Below are 15,731 nucleotides of genomic sequence, written 5' to 3'. Positions count from 1 at the left end.
GTTGGGCAGGTCGCTTCTGTTGTCAAATACAGCTAGAGAAGTGCCGCAGCTAATTAACCGTCATCTCATTTTGCACTGCAGACAGATTGCTGTGATGTGTGGTTTACATTTGATGTCAAAACAAGGCAATGAAGAAAAGTAAATAAAACCATATTCTCTGCCTTTGCTGGAATATCTGATTATCAGCGGTACTAATTAAATAAACACAACAGACTCAAACACTTGTGGTGCTTTTATTCTTTGGGGTGTGTCAGTATCTCTTATCAACAGGCTCTTCATGATTAGGTGCTCTTCATGAGTACCTCTACTTCATGATTACATCATCCTAAAATGTTGGCAACATACTGTTACTGTACAAACTTGGGAATCCATCTGTCTGTCTTTAACTATCTAGAGTACTTCTAGTCTAAAACTATATTTATCTATAGCTGTCTATCGATTTATCTGTCTATCTTTGTCTATCCATCTACTACAGTATCTGTCTATTCATCTGTCTATCCATCTATTCATTCATCTATCTATGCATGTGTCAATCTACCCGTCAATCTATTCATTAATCTATTCCGACTGTCTGTCTGTCTATCTGTCTATTTGTCTATCTGTCTGTCTGTCCATCCATGTCTGGTCAATCGTCTATCCATCTGTCTACATATCTGTCTGTCTGTCTATTTGTCTATCTGTCTGTTGTGTCTGTATATTAAGTTATTATTTGTCATTCTAACTATCATAGAAAGGAAAATTAAAAGTCAAGCAAGGTGACAAAAAAAAAAAAAAAAAAAACTTAAAGTATTAGTTCACCCAAAAATGAAAATTAACCCATCAAGTCCTTTTTTACTCTAAACCTCCACTTTAATTTTCACTTTTAGATGTGAAAGTGAAACTAAACAGGCACCACGTGACTTTCAGATGTAAAAGTGAAAGTGGAGATTTATATAAAAAAAAGATCTTACATTTTGTTCTGTTTCTCACCCACATCTATCATATCGCTTTTGAAGATATAGATTTATCCACTGGAGTCTTATGGATTTATTCTGTTTCCTTTGTGATTTTTGGAGCTACAAAAGTCTGATCACCATTCACTTGCATTGTGTGGACCTACAGAGCTGAGATATTCTTCTAAAAATCTTTGTTTGTGTTCTGCTGAGGATGAGTAAATGAGGAGAGAATTTTCATTTTGTGAACTATCCCTTTAAGGCAAAGTAAAAGACCCAATAATTTATAAAGCAATGACTTGACCTGCATTACGCCACTCCTTTAGTTTTATGGTGGTTTAACGGCAGGTGCGCACAGGTTATTTCCGCATACATTCTTAAAGAATGCAGATGGGTCAAAGTTTGAAACGCAAAGTTAACATACAACCAGTGTAAAGATGAAGGACCCACTGAGCAGCTGTGCTGTGAGTCGATACCGGTTTCATTCTATTACCCCTTACAAACATGTTAAACAATCAACTTCATTTCTGTCTGTTTTAGAACAAATGGTATACAGATTTGATTTGGTTTATTGTAGGTCCAGCTTTAGATCAGGCCTATTGTTCTGAATATTTTCTTTCCTTATTCTTTGTTGTAATCTATTTCTTAATTAATCATTTTAACTTCTTCATTTTGACATTCTTAAACCATTTTAAACTTCTACAGTATACATGCATGTCTCTTTCTCATTTCTTTGTTTACCCTGTGTAAAGCAGTTTGAATTGCCATTGTATGGAATGTGCTATATAAATTAACTTGTCTTGCCTATTGCTCTTTATATATTTCCATATGTTTCAGTACAATCTGCTGTATCAGGACTTGAAAAGGCTATCCAAGAATGGAGAATATTTCTGTAAAGAGCTTTTGGCTGTGTTTCAGCAAAGGTACTGTAACACTTTGACTACTACCTCACAAGTTATGCACAGTTTGTTTGTTGTTCTACTTTGAAATACCTATATACTTTTGATTCACCAGAGAAGAGAATAGAGAGAAAATAATATATTAAGTATTTTTGAAATGTGGCGTATTGGATACAATTTTAATGACCTAAGAAGTTACTTTTTTACTTGTTTCTGGACAAAGGGGATAAATGGACAAATAACTGTGCTTTCTCAAACTCTATAGTTATCCACACTCTTTCCAAATAAGCATTTGGTTTTCCATGATGTGTTGTTTAATTGTTGTTGTGAATTCTGCTGATTTAAATATGCCAACCAGGTAACGTTATCTAGCTGGTTTAGTTGAAATAGTGAGACAGCCAGAATGGGTTAAAAAAATTATTATTATTGTTTTTTAGCGAAAGTGTATGAATTTATTGCCCTCATGGAGTTACATAATAGCTGTTATTTCAACCTATTTTTGCAAAGAGAAAAAAAAAAAACTGAACATAAATATAAGATCCAACAAATATAATTACGTTTCTATATACACCGATCAGCCACAACATTAAAACCACCTGCCTAATATTGTGTAGGTCCCCCTCATGCCGCTAAAGTAGAGCCACCCGCATCTCAGAATTGCAATTTCACCACAATTGTACAGAGTGGTTATCTGAGTTACCATAGACTTTGTCAGTTCAAACCAGTCTGGCCATTCTCTGTTAATCTCTCTCATCAACAAGGCATTTCCATCCACAGAACTGCCACTCACATTATGTTTTTTGTTTTTGGCACCATTCTGAGTAAACTCTAGAGACTGTTGTGTGTGAAAATCTCAGGAGATCAGCAGTTACAGAAATACTCAAACCAGCCCATCTGGGACCAACAATCATCCATGCGATTATCTAATCAGCCAATCGTGTGGCAGCAGTGCAGTAAATAAAATCATGCAGATATGGGTCAGGAGCTTCAGTTAATGTTCACATCAACCATCAGAATGGGGAAAAATTTTGGACTCAGTGGTTTGGGCCGTGGCATGATTGTTGGTGCCAGACGTGCTGGTTTGAGTATTTCTGTAACTGCTGATCTCCTGGGATTTTCACACACAACAGTCTCTAGAATTTACTCAGAATGGTGCCAAAAACAAAAAACAAGTGAGCGGCAGTTCTGCGGACGGAAACACCTTGTTGATGAGAGAGGTCAGCAGAGAATGGTCAGACTGGTTCGAACTGATAAAGTCTATGGTAACTCAGATAACCACTCTGTACAATTGTGGTAAGAAGAATATAATATAGACTGCTATTCTGAGATGTGGGTTGGCGCTGTTTTGGCGGCACGAGGGGGACCTACACAATATTAGGCAGGTGGTTTTAATGGTGTGGCTGATTGGTGTATTTTTCTAAGACATAAAATATCCCAGTAAAAACAGAACATTCCTTTAACATTAGCATAGGAACTTAAACAGAACATTAGCTAAGGGTTATTTTTAGGTTTTATTTTACAACCAAAAACTAACATTCCTGGAATTTTCTGGGAACCCAAAGTTGTTAGGTGGGATGCTGCTAAAAACAACATTTATCATGTTTATATTAGTCATTGAAACTGTTGTCAAGGAAAGTATAAATCTAAACACAAAGTTGGCAGGGCCAGCAAAAATATTCTGACTGTTAAGCCCTGGCCAGTATTTCAATTTATTTTATTTATTCAAAAACTTATGATGATAATACTAAATTTAATGGGCCTTATTCATGAAACACGAGCAGAACGTATTTCTGTGTAAATCTGATCCATAAATATATCCATCCTTGTATAAAATGCAACAATTTACACACATTTTTTTTTACATAAAATTTACTCTGAAATTTGTTCCGATTGTGTTTTATGAATAAGACCTGATTTGAGAAGCTGGAGAAATGCTAATGCAGGCCATTATGCTCAAAACATTTTTGCTTTCTTTGAATTTAGATCTGAACTGGAGACCAACTATTCCAAAGGACTTCAGAAGATCGCAGGCAAACTCCTTAAAGTCACCAAAGAGATGAGTGACAAGTGAGTGACCACACCCCCGCTAACCCCTAGTTACAGTTTGATTTAGTCATGTCATCACTGGTTAATATTTGATACACTTGCCTTGCAAACTTTAACATTTGTCCTCATTGACTGTCTTTTCTGTTTACAGCTCCACATACCGCGTGTGGTCCTTCATATCAGATGAGATGTATGCCTCTGCAGATGCCCACCGGTATGAGTGACACTACACTGGATGAGACCTTTCATTTCAGTGTTCACTATTACTATGGCTCATACTTAGGGTTAGGTTTAGGGGTTAATATTAGGAAAAATTCATAAGAACACTCATACAAAACGGTGATGTTTCTCTTTCTTTCGTAGTACACAACGGTGATTTTTCTATTGAAATCACGGTTTGGTTCAGGGTTTGTGTAAGTGGTTAGATTTAATGGTTTGAGGTTAAACTTGGTGGGGAAAAAAAAAAAAACGTAGTTCGTTGGTTTGTTTATTTTATAATAAAATTATAAAGTGAGCCACTACCTAGGAACCACCCATAACACCTTAGCAACCACATAGCAACACCCTGGCAACCACCCACAAAGCCCTAGCATTGTTTTTGTGAGTTTCACATGGCCAAGCACCTCTTACGTTTTCTTTGAGTTTATTATTGATGTGGGTTGGTGTGTATGTTTATCTGACTTATTCTTTTAGCATACTGGGAAATGCTCTCAACCAAGATGTTATTCTTGAAATTCGGCAAATCTTAGATGAACACACGAAAAGAAAACGACCGGTATGTAATTCCATTTTTTTTCTCTCATAAAAATGCGCAAAGTGCCATTTACAAGACCACAGACATACACCAAGTTAAATGAAAATGTGCCTTGTTTGTACACAGCTTGACAATGCCATTGAAAAATCAGGAAAACTTGTTCTTACAAACTGGAATGAGCAAATTAAGGTAAGGAAACACTGCCATAAAATCATAAAGTGAAGATTTACAAGACTTCCGTTAATTTGAACAACTACTGCTGAGGCTGGAAAAGAAAAATGACACTCACCTTCAAAAACAGTTAAACTTTGAAAAACACATCTAGAGGACCCTGCATTCTGTTCCAACATTTTGTGCTCTGTCTATCTGTTTTTGAATGCAAGAATGCGTTCAATGTAAACAGCCATTAATAGGTAACTATTTTCAGAAATGATGTATTTTTTTTCACAGCTGAAAAAGAAACTGATTGGATTAACAAGGGAACACGAGGCCCTCTTCAGCTTTGTTGAAAAAAATAAGCAAATCTGTACAGAAAAAGAAAAACAAAAGGTAAACTTTGCTCATTAATTTAGCACCACCAAAATTATGTGTTTGATTCCCAGGGAATGCCCGTATGCATAAATATAAACAATAACTGAGCCAAATCCAGTCCATTTTTGTCCAGATGTTCAACAGATTGACTAAATCTGCAGAGCTGCAGGCCAAAGTTGATGAGGAATATTTCAACACCAACATGAACGGTCACCACATTCAACTGAAGTTAGAGAACACACTGAAAACCTGCTACCAGGTTTGTGCTATTTTTCTCAAGTTAATACAACACAATAAACATCACTATCCAATTAGGGATGGGCAAAGTGTCCAATTTCGAAATGTCGTGAACCGAAATAAATGACTAACCATATCAAGGCAAGATTCGAAATTTGCATCACTGTTTTCTGTCCATGTGCTCATAAATTAAATGACCTGTCAAACATCAAAATCTGTCTGTTGGTTTTTCTACACTATTTAGAGGGTTCGCACAAGGTCCTAATACAGCTTGAATACAGCTTTTAGAAATTTAAGTACTGGAATACCTGGAAAATCGTCTTGTTTTGTTGAAAAGTGACAACAAGTGCTTGAAATTAAAACAGAACTTTTCTTTGTGTAATATGTGTCCATCAAAGTTGAGATCTGCATAATTCGTTTTCAAAGAATAATGTGTCTTTAAAGGGATAGTTCACCCAAAAATTAAAATTATCTCATCATTTACTCACCCTTATACCATCCCAGATGTGTATGACTTTCTTTCTTCTGCAGAACACAAATGAAAATTTTTAGAAGAATTTCTCAGATCTTTTGTTCCATACAATGCAAGTGAATGGGTGCCAAAATTTTGTGGCCCCAAAAATTACATTAGTCAGCATAAAAGTACTCCATATGACTCCAGTAGTTAAATCAATGTCTTCAGAAGTGATATGATAGCAGTGGGTGAGAAACAGATCAATATTTAAGTCCATTTGTTTTCTATAAATTCTCCTCCCTGCTCAGTCAGTGTCTCGTTTCGAAGGCTGTGTGCTAGGTTGGATGCGTCCTTTGAAGGCTGCAGTATACCGAGTGCCCTCCTTTAAACAAGCCTCATTTAAATGAGACAGCATTCGTAGGACAAACGGAAACGGAACGTAACATGGTTGCTATGACAGCACGCCACTCTTTAACAAACGCGAGCACTTTGAGTGAGAAGGGAACAATGTCCCTTTGGAAGGGAATGTATGAGGTAAATTTTAGGAGAGTTACAATGATGTAAAGAGAAAAGAAAATAGATTTTACAGGTGTACTTTTAGTCTAATACTTTAATTATATATTAATATAATTATACGTATTATATACTCGGCACCCATCTACTGAGGTACTTCAACTTGGGAATTAACATTCCTTGCGTTTGAACATCATATTTACGGGCAAATTGGCATCATTTTTTTTAGACATTTCCGTTGACGCAAAGAATTGTGGGTTGTGAGTGCCCACGAAGGATACACCTCATGCATCCCCCGAATTCCCATGAAAGAAGGTCTCATTTGAAGGCTGCATTCAAAGTGTCCTACTCGCTTTTCTGAAACGAGACAGCCTCGGATAATGCAGCCTTCCAAACGAGACACAGCCAATGTCCACTTTAACTTTCACTTCTTGTGTTTTTGGCGATTTACATTCTTCATGCATACTCCCCCTACTGGGCGAGGAGAAAAATGTATAGCAAAAATGGACTTAAATATTGATCTGTTTCTCACCCACACTTACAGGTGCATCTCAATAAATTAGAATGTCGTGGAAAAGTTCATTTATTTCAGTAATTCAACTCAAATTGTGAAACTTGTGTATTAAATAAATTCAATGCACACAGACTGAAGTAGTTTAAGTCTTTGGTTCTTTTAATTGTGATGATTTTGGCTCACATTTAACAAAAACCCACCAATTCACTATCTCAAAAAATTAGAATATGGTGACATGCCAATCAGCTAATCAACTCAAAACACCTGCAAAGGTTTCCTGAGCCTTCAAAATGGTCTCTCAGTTTGGTTCACTAGGCTACACAATCATGGGGAAGACTGCTGATCTGACAGTTGTCCAGAAGACAATCATTGACACACTTCACAAGGAGGGTAAGCCACAAACATTCATTGTCAAAGAAGCTGGCTGTTCACAGAGTGCTGTATCCAAGCATGTTAACAGAAAGTTGAGTGGAAGGAAAAAGTGTGGAAGAAAAAGATGCACAACCAACCGAGAGAACTGCAGCCTTATGATTGTCAAGCAAAATCGATTCAAGAATTTGGGTGAACTTCACAAGGAATGGACTGAGGCTGGGGTCAAGGCATCAAGACACAGACATGTCAAGGAATTTGGCTACAGTTGTCGTATTCCTCTTGTTAAGCCACTCCTGAACCACAGACAACGTCAGAGGCGTCTTACCTGGGCTAAGGAGAAGAAGAACTGGACTGTTGCCCAGTGTTCCAAAGTCCTCTTTTCAGATGAGAGCAAGTTTTGTATTTCATTTGGAAACCAAGGTCCTAGAGTCTGGAGGAAGGGTGGAGAAGCTCATAGCCCAAGTTGCTTGAAGTCCAGTGTTAAGTGTCCACAGTCTGTGATGATTTGGGGTGCAATGTCATCTGCTGGTGTTGGTCCATTGTGTTTTTTGAAAACCAGAGTCACTGCACCCGTTTACCAAGAAATTTTGGAGCACTTCATGCTTCCTTCTGCTGACCAGCTTTTTAAAGATGCTGATTTCATTTTCCAGCAGGATTTGGCACCTGCCCACACTGCCAAAAGCACCAAAAGTTGGTTAAATGACCATGGTGTTGGTGTGCTTGACTGGCCAGCAAACTCACCAGACCTGAACCCCATAGAGAATCTATGGGGTATTGTCAAGAGGAAAATGAGAAACAAGAGACCAAAAAATGCAGATGAGCTGAAGGCCACTGTCAAAGAAACCTGGGCTTCCATACCACCTCAGCAGTGCCATAAACTGATCACCTCCATGCCACGCCGAACTGAGGCAGTAATTAAAGCAAAAGGAGCCCCTACCAAGTATTGAGTACATGTACAGTAAATGAACATACTTTCCAGAAGGCCAACAATTCACTAAAAAAATTTTTTTATTGGTCTTATGATGTATTCTAATTTTTTGAGATAGTGAATTGGTGGGTTGTTGTTAAATGTGAGCCAAAATCATCACAATTAAAAGAACCAAAGACTTAAACTACTTCAGTCTGTGTGCATTGAATTTATTTAATACACGAGTTTCACAATTTGAGTTGAATTACTGAAATAAATGAACTTTTCCACGGCATTCTAATTTATTGAGATGCACCTGTATATCACTTCTGAAGATATAGATTTAACTACTGGAGTCATATAGATTACGTTTATGCTGACTTTATGTACTTTTTGTAGCGTCAAACTTTTGGCACCCATTCACTTGCATTATATGGACCTACAGAGCTGAAATATTCTTCTAAAAATCATAATTTGAGTTCAGCAGATGAAAGAAAGTCATACACATCTTGACATGAGAGTGAGTGAATGACAGAATTTTAACAAATAAATGTAAACTTAATGCAAATACATATATATTGTACACGTTATTTCAAACAGTGACAGCTCATATAATTAATACATATATATATATGCAATATGTATGACATTACACTAAGAGTATATATTTATATTATTAAATCGCAGCATTTTGCGCTTTAATAAATCACACTGGGCCATATAACCAACAACTTAACCGGAGATGTGAAATTGCCATCAAAAACACAGAATTGGAAAAGCTTTCACGTCAAAATAGTTTGATTAAAAATAAAAGCTCGACTGTAGAATTACAGAAATTGCGACAGAAATATATTACGGTATAGTACAATGGAGTATTTACTGTAATAATAATAATAATAATTATATTTAAGCAATTTATCACAAGCAAGGGTGCTGTTGTACTGAATAGAAGTTTTATCAGTGTTTTCATTTATAATGTGATGCTCTGTTGTGCAGCACTTTATTTGACAAAAATTAGTCCAATTTTTTGTTTTGGATTATGCTGTAGGGATCTTTACTTTATTTGATTAAAAAAATTCAATGGCAATAGTAACTGTTCTATTTTCATTTCAGACACTATTTTAATGATGAAATTGATTAAACTTTAATACATGGAATGGAGGGGCCTAGGTAGCTCAACGAGTAAAGACGCTGACTACCACACCTGGAGTTGCGAGTTTGAATCCAGGGCGTGCTGAGTGACTCCAGCCATGTCTCCTAAGCAACCAAATTGGCCCAGTTGCTAGGGAGGGTAGAGTCACATGGGGTAACCTCATCGTGGTTGCTATAATGTTGTTCGCTCTCGGTGGGGCGCATGGTGAGTTGTGCGTGGATGCCACTGAGAATAGCGTGAAGCCTCCACACGCACTAGGTCTCCGCAGTAACGCGCTCAACAAGCCACATGATAAGATGCGCAGATTGACGGTCTCAGACGTGGAGGCAACTGAGATTCATTCACTTATTTGAGAAACTCTTCAAGGAAACATGCATTTGTTTTAATTTATTATTTACATTGATACATTTTACTTTGATAAATATGCTAAAGGAGCGTGTTCAATGGCATATTACCTATTTTTGGTTTACATTTTTATTTTTTTATTGTGTATTAGAGAACTTTATTCTAATGAGAAATTATAATGTGCATTTTGAAAAAATCATACTTTGTCATTTAAGTGTTATCATATCGAGATTAAAGATATAAAAGATATCGAATCGAGATCATAACGAATCGTGAACCTCATATCGTACATCAAACCAACCATATTGTCCCACTCCTATTTCTTATACATCTGTTACTGCTCATGTCATATATCATATTTCAGATTGTTCAGGAACTTGAAAAGCAAAGAATAGAGACTCTATCCAACACGCTGAATAAGTACAGTCTCTTCATGAATGTATATGCACAGACTGTCATTCATGTAAGTAACAACAAATTATTAAAGTAATTACACGTAATACTAACTAAAGTCAACATGAAATAAAAAATGTATCCTATTTACTTTCTTAGTGCACATTCCTGGTTTTATTGTGCACAGTTTATCATGGCAATTAATCACGCCTACCTTACATTTTTTCCTAATTGAATATCTAGTTTCATTCAGAAATACTTCAATTACTGAAGTCAAATGGGCTGCGAATGCCATTTTATGTTGACTTTATTAATAATAATTCTGGTTGCCCTGGCAATAGCCCCAGGATGTGCTTCCTCAAAAGTACCAAATGAATCGTTAATGGAATCATTAAGGAACCGGAATTGTTAGGTGGAACCAAAATCTGAACCAGAATCATTAAATTCCCTTCCCTACAAATTGCCTCTTGAGCTGGAACGTATTCTAAGTACGATCTCTTTTCTTTTTTAGAACTAGCAAATATTCCCTTGATTTGATTAGATCTTAAAATGAAGTGATTAAACTGACAGTATTTTATGCTAATAAAACACATTTCCTTAATGTTTTTACCGATAGAGTCACAAACAGATTGATCAGGCCATTAAGAAAGTTGATGTGGAGAAGGACCAATCACTGGTTGAGGACATCGGCGCTACAGAAGATGATAACAAAGCTGAATTTCTCATGGCTGACTATTTTGTAAGGCTTTCAATTAAATGAGTTGAAAAAAATTCTGTTCGCCGGAATTCATGTGTAATGGATAGTTGTGTGTGTGTGTGTGTGTGTGTGCAGGAGGAAGAAGGTAAAACAATCATGACAAAAGAAAGAAGAAAAGACGGCATCAAGTCTAAACTTCAGCGATTAGAGGACTGCATCATAAAAACAAAAAGCGACAGAGAAGGTGTGAATCTAGTAGATAGTTGACCACTTTAAAAGAGCAGGTCTTTCACTTATTTCACTAAGGTTTTTTTTTTTTTTTTTTAGAAAAAGAATGAAGTAAATTACTTTAAATAAGGCTGTTTTTCCACAAAGATCTTTGCATTATTTCCAATAATTTCAAACATCTTACTATTTCTTGTCTATACTATTCAGAGTAAATGACATTAAAAACTTAACATTGACACACAGATCTGTATTTCAGGACTAGAGAAAATGTTCAAAGTATACACTGAACAACCGAACTTCTCAAATAAAAAAAACCTGGAAGAAACTGAACAGTTACTTGAAGAGGTAATGGTCTGTATGAGTCAATGAATTTCACTCATGAAACCAACATTTTTTATCTCACTGTCCCTTTAAAAATTCAAATGGTATATAACATAAAAATGTTTTTACAATCCATATCTTAACTAATCTCTCCTGGTACTAGGTCACCCTTAAACTGGACCTTCTGGAGGCCACGCGCTGTAAACTGAACCACGGTCTGGCAGAGTTAGAGGGTAAACCAAAATCCCGACATCAATTCAGTGACAGCATTACTAAATGGAAAGACAAGGTGAGTTTGAAACTTCCTCTCCTAAAAATAACCTGTTTAGGTTGTTAAGCACTAGCAACATACATTTACTGACCACACGCACACTGCAAAGTTTTGAAAATAATAATGGCATTTAATGGAATAGTTCACCCTAAATTAAAATCATGTCATAATTTACTCACCATCATGCTGTTCCAAAAGTGTATGATCCTTAAATGAATATCTTGATTGATCTTTTCAATAATGGTAGTGGACAGTGATTCACTTTAAAGCTTAAAAAGGACCCAAATGTAGTCTATCCGGCTCGTGCATCATATTTCAAGACTCCTGAAGGCATACGATAGGTTCTGGTGTTAAACAAACCAAAATTTGGGTAATTTGGTAATTTTTCAGTGAAAATTGTTGTTAATGTTAAACCATTATGACCGAAACACTGAGTCAGTGAACTGGATCATTCTGAATCGTGAAATGGACAAAACGGTTCATTAAATAAGAATCAGCTCAAAAGAAAGATTTGTTCAGAAGTCGCACACAGTCTGCTTTTATGGTGGCTTTTTTTTTTTTTTTGTCCTTTTTCAAGCTTGAAAAACTGTGGTTATAAGAAAAAGAGTGTTACATTTCTCCTTTTGTGTACCACTAAAAAATAATATATAAATAACAGCATTCATGTTCATAACGACATGATGGTGAGTCATGTTCATGTTTTTCCACTCTTTCCTCGTTTTGCTCCAGGACTGTGAGCACAGTGTCGTGCAGCTTTCTCGACCGGTGAGGATCAAAATGACACAGTTTAAATCACTGCAGTCTAAGAGGAGCTCTGTGATCTATAAGGGACCTGCAAAGAGTGTGACAAACAGCCCTGACATCCCGAACGAAGATCCCTTGACTGCAGCGACTGACCTCATACAAAACACAGATGATGATCAACAGAGCAATGCGGTTAATGGAACCGTTGCCCTTTCAGGATCAGAAGAGAATAAAGGTTATTTAACTTAATTCTTAAAGGAATGTTTTAGGTTCAATACCAGTTAAGCTCAATAGACAGCATTTACAGACTGATCTCACAGTGAAATCGGAAACAGGATGTTGACTTTTCTTTAGTTAAAGTCGGTTTGTTCTTACTGAAATTCGAAACATTGCCCCCAGTGGCCAAAAGTGGTAAGTGTTGTTGGGCGTAAGGGCATGTGTGAGCTCCATTTTCTGGGTGAAAATGTCCACAGAGGGGCGCCAAAAGCGAGTTGTAATGTGAGTCGTTTTCAGCTGTACAGGCTGTAATAGGGTGAAGATGAATGCATATTTCATAAACTGTACACCCAACCCAAACCCCAGACTTAAACCTAACCATCAGTGGAGTAAAATTTTTAGTTAGAGGGAAAAATGCAACCTAAGACCTAAATGCAAGTCACTTATTTTTCGAACACGATTACATCCTGGTTTTATGTGGGATCCGAACCTGGATCTCTGACCCTGTTGACGCAACACACTTATAGTCACGCCACAGAGGAACATAAACACACAAGAGCCGATGCAAAAATGTCTGATGATATTTTGAGTCTGCATGATGTGGCCAATCTTAGGGTACCGGAACGCTCAGAAACAACATGCTGACTTCCTGTGTGATCATGTTATCACAGAAAATAATGTTGATTTGTTCCTCGATTATTATAAAATAAAAGCAAAAATCTTACTAACCTTATCAGGATAAAGTTAATTCCAATATTGCAAATTCGTTGCCATGGTGACACAATGCCTGTAAACCCTAAAAGCGATTTTATCATACTAAAATTATATAGAACAGAAATGTTATAACACTACAATCAGGTTAACATGTATAGGCCTAATGTTTGCGTTTTGTGGCTCTGCTTTAAAACGATGTGTATTTTAACGTTTATGGACTGGCCCTATTTACTTCCATTGTAAGTGCTTTACTATAACCATGATTTATTAAATTAACAAGGGATGAGTCAAAGCAGAGACTATTTAGCAGAGACGGGCCACTTCTGTTTAAATGAATGGGAGAAATTGGAACGCCCAACCAAGGAACTCTAGCCTCCAACGGTCAACAGATATAGAGAGGAAGTCCCGCCTTACAGGTAAAAGAGCCAGTCACCTTTTAGATACAGATATCACCTGTCATTCATCTCGAGAATGTGCATGCGCATTAGCTATACAATTTACAGCTATACATTTTTTGTTTTTAAGCGTAATCAGAAGAAGCACAATTTATGATTCCAGTATTGTAAGATTTTACTGCTGATTTGAAATATGCTCTTTGATCGTAATCTTGACCAACCATTTTTGAGATTACATTGTTTCTCCATTCAAGTAGACAGGAGCTGCACTGGCATAACTGGAAATAGCCTCCCGAGAGCATTCCAAAGATGGCCGACATTGGACTGACTTGAAGTTATTTTTGTGGTAATCAACAATATGCGACAAATGCTGTTGATTGACTTTAGCTTGTATTGAACCTGGAACATTCCTTTAAAAAAATGATTCAAGTAAAAAATGAACAAAAGGCCGTTCTATACTTTACACAGGGAAAAGGGTGTTTCAGGCAAGATGCAGAGTGGCTTATTGCTTTTTATAAAACAGCAGCAACAGCAAAATGATAGAATATTCCTGGCTAATGTTCAAAAAAATGTATAGGCTACCTGACAACGGGGTGGACTGGGAAGAGAAATCGGCCCGGGATTTCATATCGCTGCCCCGCTTTTTGTGGCCCGTTCTGCATAACGCGGCGGATCATTTCAGCTTAGTCCCAGTTTTCCCGATGGCCAGTCCACCCCTGATCGGCCCCAAAGTGCGTCGGCCCACCGGGAAAATGCCCAGTATGCCAATCCAGCCCTGCCTGACAATAAGTGTTATACAGCACACAATGATAATTTCAAAATCCAACACGGATTTTAGGATATGTTTGACAATCAAATGACAAAGCTTCAGTGAATACTTCAAAGCAGTGGGTGCACATATAAAAAACTTACAATCAGTAGAGCTGGAGATTCTCACGCTGAGAGAAGGAATTCTCGCATATTAATGTTGAGTCTCCTGTAAACGCATTTTTTAAAAGTTTTTCCAAAGTTCACCAAAATTTTTGAGATTGTCCACAACATTATGCAAAGTATCAATTTCTGTGTAAGGGGGAAGTCACCCACTGGTCCAAGGACGCGACATTATCGTGCGCGACATTAAATAATACTTTGATTATTTGTGAGAGTTTTGTGACGTTGGTTCTCGCAGAATTCTTTGACTTTCCCGGAAGTAATGCAAACAATTCTGTGTCAGTCTTACATCTGTGTGAAGGAACAGATTATTCGTTTACCTTTGCACAGCGAAAATTCGCATGCGAAGAAAGCGTTGAACTCCACGCGAAATTCGCATAGGGAAGTTATTCGCCACCGGAAGTCCATCAGGAAATTCCTGATCACACATATTGAGATGACTGTATTTCGCCCGCGGAATTTCGTGAAATACAGGGGGCAAAGTTGAGTCTTATGAGTAAATCGATGTCCTCTGCTTGAACTACTAAACTCCAAATAAAGTTTAATTTAGAAGCTAATGATGCTGTGTACATTTCACACACACTACCGAGCTCAATGACTTGATTGGTCCCATGACGATGTTTATTTAAGAGTTCATCATAATTCTTAAAAACAAAACCACTTATAAATTAGAACAAATATTTAATAATCACAATAAAGCACAAAAATATTTAATTTATGGTGCATTTTCTATGGTAAGCTCGTGTTTATTGGTGTAATCAGAAAGTGCTTATGTGCTCTCTAAAGAAACACATCATCGATAAACAAATATTTTTTACATATTTTTTTATTCTTGAATCAGGTGCAGAATTCCGCTGTATAGGCAAATGCAAGGTTTTATACAGCTTTACATCGGAGAGAGAGGACGATTTAAACATTAACGAAGGTACTAGTTTAGTTAATTAATCTAAATACAAAGATCCACAGCAAACACCTGCTTTCTATTGACTTTTCTTCTTTAATCCGACAGGAGACATACTCGATATCTTTCAGAAAGAGGACACAGGCTGGTGGTTTGGGGAGCTGAATGGACAGAGAGGACACTTTCCTTCTACTTATGTTGAAGAGCTGCCTGTTTTTACCGCGGAAAAATCATCTGAAGCTTAGATCTGGTTTAGAGCATGTG

At 36.9% G+C, this 15,731-nt stretch overlaps 2 protein-coding genes across 3 annotated transcripts in view; both read left to right on the top strand.

Annotated features, from left to right (window-relative positions):
* LOC127448416 (ceramide synthase 6-like) overlaps positions 1-15,731 on the top strand; it is a 427,716-nt gene that overhangs the window by 67,399 nt on the left and 344,586 nt on the right. The window lies entirely within an intron of this gene.
* On the top strand, positions 1,346-15,727 carry nostrin (nitric oxide synthase trafficking). 2 transcript variants are annotated; one of them, XM_051710914.1, is made up of 16 exons: positions 1,346-1,396; positions 1,770-1,855; positions 3,815-3,898; positions 4,029-4,091; positions 4,571-4,652; positions 4,758-4,820; positions 5,082-5,180; positions 5,296-5,421; positions 10,022-10,120; positions 10,667-10,789; positions 10,883-10,991; positions 11,232-11,320; positions 11,460-11,585; positions 12,297-12,546; positions 15,408-15,491; positions 15,576-15,727. In XM_051710914.1, the coding sequence occupies exons 1-16, from the start codon at positions 1,370-1,372 to the stop codon at positions 15,710-15,712; spliced, it is 1,647 nt and encodes a 548-aa protein (XP_051566874.1). In that variant the 5' UTR covers positions 1,346-1,369; the 3' UTR covers positions 15,713-15,727. The 2 variants fall into 2 exon arrangements, with proteins under 2 accessions (XP_051566874.1, XP_051566872.1); XM_051710912.1 differs by lacking the exon at positions 10,022-10,120 and having other exon boundaries at positions 1,370-1,396.

Source organism: Myxocyprinus asiaticus, chromosome 11 (assembly GCF_019703515.2).
Source record: "Myxocyprinus asiaticus isolate MX2 ecotype Aquarium Trade chromosome 11, UBuf_Myxa_2, whole genome shotgun sequence".
In the NCBI taxonomy this organism is placed as follows: Eukaryota; Metazoa; Chordata; class Actinopteri; order Cypriniformes; family Catostomidae; genus Myxocyprinus; species Myxocyprinus asiaticus.
Note: the sequence above shows the minus strand (reverse complement) of the source record. Positions and strands in the feature narration are given on the sequence as shown.